This window comes from Mandrillus leucophaeus, unplaced genomic scaffold, assembly GCF_000951045.1.
Source record: "Mandrillus leucophaeus isolate KB7577 unplaced genomic scaffold, Mleu.le_1.0 Scaffold105, whole genome shotgun sequence".
Classification (NCBI taxonomy): domain Eukaryota; kingdom Metazoa; phylum Chordata; class Mammalia; order Primates; family Cercopithecidae; genus Mandrillus; species Mandrillus leucophaeus.
The window spans coordinates 1,679,215-1,688,216 of NW_012098654.1; the positions used below are offsets into that span (position 1 = coordinate 1,679,215).

Below are 9,002 nucleotides of genomic sequence, written 5' to 3' on the forward strand. Positions count from 1 at the left end.
GGCCTCATAGATCTTATAGTGATTCATGGTAGCTATTGTTTGGGGCATACCTTCTGCCAGCCAGTGTATTTAGAATGATCATTCCTTAGAACTGCCTCATGAACTGATAGTCTCCCAGTTTCATAGGAAACTGGTCTAGACAGGTTAAGTAATGTGCTCAAGATGAGACAGCTCATAAGAGGCCGAGCTGGTACCCAAAGCCAGGACACTGTTTGCTTCCGATGCATGTGCTCTTAACTGTGATACTATGTTGCCTTCCTATAGTGACATAGAGTTAATTAAATCATTGGCAAAGTTTTAGCCAGGAACTGCTGCATTTTGCTGCTTTTAAACTCTTGTGTCAACTATCTTCAGTAACAGACTCTCTCTCTCACTCTCACACTTGCGTATACATATTTACTTCTGCCATGCACGTTTTTCCTACCCCATCCCATCCCATCCCTCCCTCCCTCCTTCCATCCATCCATCCATCCATCCGACCAGCCACCTGTCTAACAAACACTTATCAGGTGCTTCCTATGTGCCCCAGGACACTGTTAAGTCCAAGGGATGTGTCAGCGATAACATGTTCCGTATCCTTCTCATGCTCCAATGGGGGATGTTATCTGAGTAAACAAGCAATTAGAATGCAGAGTGATAAATCCTGCCCACTGGGGGAAGGTGCCAGTGCCACCCAGGCAAGCAGGAGGGATAACTGACGCCGTCATGAATAGTTAGGGAGGGCCAGCCAGAGGAAGGATCTGTCTACAGTGAGACCTCAGGGAAAGATTTTTCTAAGGAGAGGAAATAAAACGTGAAAAGGCTCAGGGATGAGAGAACAATGTGCTGGTTGATCAGCTGCTTATTTATGATTTCTTCAGCTGCAGCCAGTGATAGAAACTTGCACAGTGAAGCAACTCTATTTTTGCTATAGGCTTCTGCTTCCCAGGTTCTTTGTCAGGTCCACGCTTCCGGACAGAGGTGGTTTGGGCTCTGAGTTCCCAATCACTGGCTGCCTTGTGGGGGCCGGCTCCATGCTATGTGAAGCCTTGGTCTCCACTCTTGGCCTGTGGCCTTTGCACTGCATGGCACCAGGGCCATTTTCTATTCTCACCTGCTCTGCTTACTGGGCTTCTCTTCCTTCTCAAGGCCAAGTTTAGCATCTCTGGTCACAGGTGTCAACTCCATTATGTCCCAGCTGAAAGAGGCTGCTTGCCTCCAGGCAGAGGGGCTGCCGCCTTCCCAGGAGCCCTCTAGGAACCCCAGCTGCAGAGAGAGCTGAGGTGGAGGCCTCCCCTCTGCATTTTCCTGATAGTCAGGGCAGCAGCTCTGTGTTGTGGCATCACCAGATCAAGGGAAACGTGTACTAGTGCAACCTTAATTTAACTTACAATCCCTGCCAATTTCATGTTAGCAGATCCTCTCGGAGTTGGAATTAAAGGGCCATATCATGCCTCGAGCTGGAGCAATGACTTGTGTTGATGTCACTCACTGGCCTTTTATGGAAATTATTAATAAATCAGTAATTCTATCTGCAGTGATGTTGTTGTGTTTATAAATATTTAATTTACCTTCAGGTGCCCGCATTTTCCTCCTCTTTACCTTACACTCTGCTGACGTCGCTCTTCTTTTGGAAATGCCGCTCACTAGATTTATCAGTAGTGGGAGAGGTTAACTTATTTCTCCCCCCGCTTCCTCCCTGGAATATGGCTTTATAGTGTCTTTTCTTTTTAATCTTTGTGTGATTTTGGCTCAGGGGGTTGAGGATGAAGCTGAGAGGATGCGACGTCTCTTGTGACAAAGAGGAAAGATTGGTCCAGCTTCAGCAAAGGACGAAACTTTCCAATTATGGTCTATGCATCGTGGAGACTTGTTGTTGGCATGTGTTTCTCCCTCCCTAAATTAATGACATTTAGAATCTGAAATGGTGTCTGATGTCTTCCTCCCACAGAGAAATATTTTCGTCCTTGCCACCGACTCATCTTTTGAGCCCCAGTGCTTTGATTACTACCGTGTGACAGGTTCAATGGAAAGGACTGAAAAAATCAGAATAGAAACAGAGTCCAAGTCGAGTGTTTCTCTAGCAGGGATGGAGTTCCAGGCCCACAAAGGAAAACAGCAGCTGGGAAACAGCAAAAACTGTCTTACCTCTCAGGATCCAACGTGAGCTAATTGTTGTTATTATCTTTTTATTCTTCTGTTTCAGGAAATTGCAGCTTATTTAATAACATTTGAGAAACACGAAGAATGGCTAACCACCTCCCCTAAGACAAGGTAATGTCCCAGATCTTGCAGTTTTTCACGTATGTACAGTAAGTGGATTGATTTGCATTGATTACCTGATTTGGCCAGTCAGTTCATGGGCAACGAGTTGAAAATGCCATGTTGTGCTGGATGGCTTTCGACACTGAGGTCTCATTCGTTGACATAAGACTGTGGCAGTGAACACGATCAGATGGATTAAAAAGAGTACAAGTGCCATCCGCCAGTTGGAACTTTTCACCTGACGGCTGGATCCTTTAGCCGGGTGCTTGGAAGCCTTCAAAGGCAGGAGCCTCAGGGGAAGTTTATTTTGGGAAATTGCTTGCCTGCCACTAGTGTTCTCTAGAAACGTGCTTTGAAAAAAGAGAAACCAGCTTAACTGGCCACTTTTATCTCAACGTGTCTTACAAACTGAAAGTCAAGTTATTCTTGATTGCTGTGATTGGTGGTAAAGCGATCCTCCCAAATCAGAAGCAATGGCTAAGCTCGCAGTTTATTATGCAGTAAATGTCCTTGAACCTGCTAACTGCTACAAACACTTAGCTTCTCTTACCACTCGGGAATAGAAGGAATTGGTGAAAATAGAGCTGACCTGCGTTCCCCCAGCACCAGTGATGTTACCAACTTGTGAAGAACGGTGACGTTGGGACTTAGGGTTGATTTTTAAAAGGCAGCCTCTTTTTGTCCTCCCCAATTCTAGGTTTTTATTTTTGGAACGTTACAATCTAGAGCTTCGGAAATACATGACCACTCTCTTCCAATTGCCGTGAGTTTTCTGTTAGCAGTGACAGGACCCAGGTGTTTATTAGCTGGCGAGGTGGTAGCTGGAGTGTGGTTTACACAGGATGCCTGGACTGCAGACTTGAACAGAAGTGGTGGAATGTCCAGTCGGTTTCACATTGGACAGAAGCCCCAGAGTCCCCAGGTTGGTTAGCTAGGACCAGGGAAGGGTTGGGTGTGTCCTCTGTGTCCGTGGCCCATCGGCTTGACCTGTTCATCCTTTCTGAGTCATGGGAAAGGCCATCCTTGGGAATGTTTATTCATTCTAGAAGGAATTTAAAAACATCACATGATTAGGCTTAGATACTTGCTGGTTAGCATCTTTTAGATGAGGGCACAATCCTCCCCTTTGAAGGAGGCTAGAGGGTATTGTGGAAGGAAGGTTAGTGATTGAGGCTCCCTTCCCCAGGTAGCTCTGATTGCTTTACCTCCAGCCTGAGCGTGGGAGGAGAGTCCCTCCACAGGAGTCCCCAGTACCTCTGCCTGCTGGGACCATGGTTTTTCCTTTGCTATAAAATCAAATAGTTTATCTCAATCAGCTTTTGCTGTGATAATTCTGTGTAAGAAATGACCTGCAAGCTTAGTGACTTTAAACAACAGATCTTTATTTTCTGCCCATGGGTCTGTGGGCTGCCTGTGGCTTTGGGTTGAGGTCAGGTCTGCCGTGTCCATCATTTTGCTGTGGGACCTAGGCTGAGGAAGCCCCCTCTGCCTGGGAAATTTGCTTCTCCCAGAGGAGCACAGAGGCTCATAAGCCCAAGGCAGTTGATGCAGGTGCAGTTAAAATTCCTGCTCAGATATGGCATCATATGTCATGCCTGCGGATAAATCCACTGGCCAAAGCAAGTCCCCTGGCCAAGCCCAGTAAGAATGGGGCTGGGAAGGACATCCCTCCACAGAGTCGGGGCAGGGGTGGGCAGTGGAGAGGATGGGAATACAGTGCACTGTTTGGTGAATACGGCCAAACACCAATAGAGCCTGACGCCCTCATCTCCTCTTTCTTCTGCGGCATCTTCTTGGAGGACATCATTCTCAAACTTGAGCAGGCACCAGAATCAGCTGGGGGCTCATTAAAATGTGGGCCCCAACCCAAGGTTTCTGATTCAGCAGGTGCGGTGGGGAGCAGGGGCCGGGGTGGGTGCTGAGCATGTGTTATTTCTAACAAGTTCCCAGGCAGTAGGATGTGGCTGGTCTGGGATTGCACTTTGAGGACCACTGGCCTGGTTTTCTGGGGGAGAAGGAGGCTCATCTGATTTCTGCCTCTGGACTATTTCCTGACTCTCACGGGTGGCCCTCATCTCAAGCAGCCACCAGCCTCTCCGTGCGCCCTTCACTCTCTGCTGAAACACTCCTTAAATCTAAGTGGAAAGAGAAGAGCTCCTCCTCAGCCAGAGAGGGAGCTTCTCTGGAACGCGTCCCGGGCCAGACATCTGATTTCAGATATGCAGACGTGTGCTGGGTTTCAGCCACCCTTTGATGGCAGAACAGTAGAACATTTCAAGGCGGTGGTTTTACCTTGAGTTTCAGCTTTTGGAGTTTGGGTTACAATTGAAAAGGGGATGTCACTCAGGGTCATGCCTGACTTGTGTGACTTTCTAGGGTATACATAGAGACAAGAGACCCACCCCGAGGCACAGGGGTGCGCCTGACAGAAGAAGGAAGGCGGGTTTCAGATGTGGTCAAATCCGGGGTTGAGCCCTGGCTCTGTCACTCAGTGGCTTTGTGACTGTGAAAAGGTCATCTTAGCTCCTTTAAAAGCCCTGCGTTTTCTTCTTCATATAGAAAATGGAGTCGATGTTGATCCCGTCCTTGCTGGGTCACAATGAGGATTGAATGTGGTCATATTTCTGATTCTGCTTCGCATGCCGTGTGGGTCTGTCCGTGCACGGGTGTCACTGTGCCTCTTATCTGTGGGGCAGTCCCCAGCCTGCTGGAGGCTTTGACGTCGGCAGGCATCTGCCAGGATTTCTCCGGGCTGTGGAAGGATGAATTTCTCTCCTAAAGGCAGAGGGTGAAGACGGAAGGTTTCCTATTAGTATTAAAATATCCACTCCATGTTTACACTTGAAAGCTTCTGGTCCCAGGAGAAGCAAAACTTGCTGTGGTTGTTCAAGGACCTTCCTAAATTAGTGGTTGAGTTGTGTTTGGATCCCCACCCCCACCCCATCTCTAATATTGAAATTAATTGGTGCAGTTAACTGCTGAGTTCATACAAACTGGCCTCCTGGTATTAAGGAATTAATGACACCAATACTCTGCTGAACGAGAAGGCAATACAACTTCTGTTTGCCACCGCTGCCGCCGCCGCCACTGCTAATTTCATTTTAGAAAATTAATAAAAATGAATTGCACCACTGACATTTATAGAGTTTCCTAATAAAATGATACATTGTTTGTGTGGAGGAATCCCTATTAAATTAATTGTTGTAATCAGTTCACATATAGATGTTGGTATAGGAGCTGCAGAGGGGCCCCTGCTTGTCTCTGTGGCTTGCTGCCGGCTGGGGGTTATAAATATAGTCCTTGCTCAGATACTGCCCTAATTACAGAGACGGCCCCGGGAGCCCCAGCTCACCTGCTTAATAATGAGGTGTGCTACACAGAGGCTCCCGAGGCAGGGGACCCCAGGGGCAGCCACGGTATCACAACAGAGCTGAATGCCTCCTGTTCAAACAGCCTGTATTGTACTCTCAGCAACTGGGACCTCCGGTTTGAAAAATCACCCTGAGGGACGTGTTTATTTGGCACTTGCTGTGTGCTCAGTGTGATAATAATACCATTTGGAGACCCCAGGGAACTTCATGCTCCCCACCCTGCCAGGTGAATTGAGAATCTTGGAACGAAGAGTGTCCTCCCCCTGTCTAGAATGTTCTCCCAGCTCCTCCTGCAGGCCTTGACTGGGTGTCCCTTTCTCATGGAGGTGTCCCTGACCATGCAGTTTAAAGTCTCGCTCCCGGCCCCACCCAGCCAGCCCCCTTTCCTCCTTTCTTGTTTTCCGTTTCTCTGGCGCACTCATCGCCTTCTGACGCACTGTGTCTGTCACGATTGCCTTGCCTAATTTATGTATTCGTTACTTGACCCACTCCAAAGTGTTGGCACCAAGGGGAGAGGGATTTTTAGTGGGGCTTGTTCATGAGGCACCCCCAGGGCCTAGAACAGTATGGACACCTCCCAGACCCTCAAGAAATATCCATAAAATGAACAAAAGTGATGTAGAAAGGTGAGCCTTGATCGTAGTGAAGAAAGGGACCTAGGTTTTCTCCACTTCAGTTTTCCGGGTATTTCTAGTCCCAGGATTGTCTGGTTGAGCCAGCAGTGTGCTCTCGGGCACCGCCCATGGGCTGGATGCTGTGCTTTGAAACCCTCCTGGCAGCTCTGCCAGGTATAGAGGGTGTGTGCCCTCCTGGGCCTGCATGGTGAGTCCGTGCTAGAACTGGAACTTGAACCCAGGGTGATCTCACTGCAAAGCTCATAACCTTCGCTTTTATGTGTGTGAAGGTTCCCGGGGAGCCCATCAATAGCTCCTCTATTCCTCTCCGCCTCTCACTGCCGTGAATTCCAAACCAACCAGGAAAACCAGGCTCCAGGCAAAGGTTCCCTTGGTCAGACAGCGTTCTACACTGTCCCCCAAGTAGGAGTTAGCCCCCCAGTCACAGGCAGTGTGGGAGAGCTGCACACCACTGCAGGGGAGCAGGTCCCTTTCACCAGAGGGCAGGGCGCAGGGCTGAGCCCAGTATAGGCAGGCAGCTGCAACACTGAGCAATCCCTATTATTTATTCCTCCTCCCCTGGGAAATACGCAACCTCCCCTGGAAGCCAGGGACACACAAACTCAAGATTGAAGTAAGAGCATATCCTTCCCAGGACTCCTGTTTATACCAGTTAGAAAGAGGCTGGAAAAGCTGTTAATTATCTAATTAATTAATTAGATTGATATAGATAGCACCTTAACATGGAAGCACTAAGGGTCTAGTAATAGAATTTTCCTATAATGAACACTAAATGCTTTTTGGTCAATAAGCAAATAAAACAGCCAAGTAGAAGGAGGAGGTCTAGAAGGAAAGAAGGAGAAAAGTGAGCCCTGAGTTTCAAAAAGACTCCAGGGGCTTGGAGAGAGCTTCCATTCTCCTCTTCCTGGTTTCCTGACCCCATCTGTCCATTCTGGCTTCAAGTGCTCCAGATCTTTCCCTGCCCTGATGGCGGTGGACACCAAGCTGTGATCCTCTGCTCTTTCGTCCCACATTCTCCCTTGTGGGGCTCCCAGGACTCCCTGACTCCATGGTCTGACTGTCAAGTCTCTGTGGATCTTTCCCCACATCCGACTCTGTCTCCCTGGCACCTGCATGCCGTGTTATGATCTCCAACTCGCCATCTTCCCCCCTCCTTCCCTGACCCCCACTCTGCTTTCCATCTTCTGACTTCCCTGATTCTAGAAGAGCCACCTCGTTTGTGGAGATGCCAGAGCACACAACATGGACTCCAGGTGGCTTCTCTTTCTCCTTTGTCCCCTGCATCTCATTAGCCACCAACTCTGCCAGTGTTTCCAACTGTAATTCACATCCTCATTTTCTTATGTTTCCCCTCCAGGATCAGCTGTGTCCTCACTGCCACTGTCACGCTTGGAGTATTGAAATATCTCCTACTAGGTTTCCTTCTCTAAGTCGAACTCCTCCTCCCCATTGGCTTTCCTGAAATACTGCTTTGATTCCATTGTTATTCTCCTTGGAAGCCTCAGAGACTTCCTGTGAGCCGAGGCCAACTCTCCAGTGATGTCTTTAAGGCCGTTCTTCTGTCTGAACCCACCCTTTTCCGTTTATTTTCCTTGACCTCCCATCCAGGTACTGCTACAGTTGGGGAGCGGCTGGCTGCTCTCCGAACATCTTTCTTGTCCTCCACTTTGGCCTCCACTTGGCATTGCCCTCACCTCAAATGCCCTCATGTCCGATCTGGTCTGCCTCTTCCTGGGAGCCTTCCCCAAACTCATTGACTCAGGGCGAGTCCTCTTCCCTTCCTGCTCCCATAACTGCACGTGCTTTGTCGTCAGTTGTTTGCCAATTCAGCTGTCATTAGTAAGTCTTCCCCAGTGGGGTGGTACGTTCCCCCAAGGACAAAGTCATGCTGTCCCTTTTATCTCTTCACAGCCTGTGTGCAGGGAGGCCAGGGCTTTGATAGGGTGGAGTGGGGGCTGGACAGAGTGTGGACTCCTTGCACGGAAGCAAGTTTGCCCAAGAGGCAGAGTGCCAGTGCCTGCCATCCATGGGGTTCTTTGTCCTAGACAGCCCTTGGGGTCCCAGCGTGGTACCAGCCTGTGAGCAGAGACCTCTGCCTAGAAAGCCTGTGTTATCAGGCCCCAGGCTGGTCCTGGTGCAGGGGGGCTTGTCTTTGTTCAGTCCCACCGTAAGACCCCTGGCAGTGACCTGTTGGCCACCTTTAAGGCATCTGCTCTTTAGGACAGACAGAGGACTTTTCTAAGGAAGCCCCTATTCCTGGTAAGACTGCTCGAGTGACCGGAATAGAATTGCAAAAATCATTTAAAAATTCCCAGAGCTGAAAAGAAATGCAATTCTGACACCTGCTCCAACCTGGATGAAGCTTGAAGCCGTTATGCTCAGTGAATCAGCCGGACGCAAAGGGCCACACATTGTGTGATCTGCTGACTGAGGGATCTAGAGTAGTCCGCTCTGGAGATGGAAAGTAGATGGTGGTTTCTAAGGGCTGGGGTGGAGGGAGGGAGAAATGGGGAGTTAGTCTTCAATGGGCATAGCGTTTCAGCTGGGAAGATGGGTGGTGGTGATGATGGTGGCTGAGTAATGTGAATGTGCTTAATGCCATTCAAAATGGTGAAAATGGTAAATTTTATGTTACATATATTTTATCACAGTGAAAAAAAATTCCCAGAGTTGCCTCTGTAGCTTTTCCTCAGGTGTTCAGCTGGGCAGGGTTGGCTGGGGTGGACGAATCGTGTGTGTGTGTGTGTGTGTG

The 9,002-nt window shown here is 48.9% G+C and overlaps 1 protein-coding gene across 1 annotated transcript in view; it reads left to right on the forward strand.

Moving 5' to 3' along the window:
- Positions 1-9,002, forward strand: part of CAMTA1 (calmodulin binding transcription activator 1) — a 1,080,371-nt gene that overhangs the window by 332,682 nt on the left and 738,687 nt on the right. Inside the window, exon 6 of the mRNA XM_011981621.1 lies at positions 2,186-2,253. Within this exon, the coding sequence (XP_011837011.1) occupies positions 2,186-2,253 (68 nt within the window). The remainder of the gene's footprint in view (positions 1-2,185; positions 2,254-9,002) is intronic.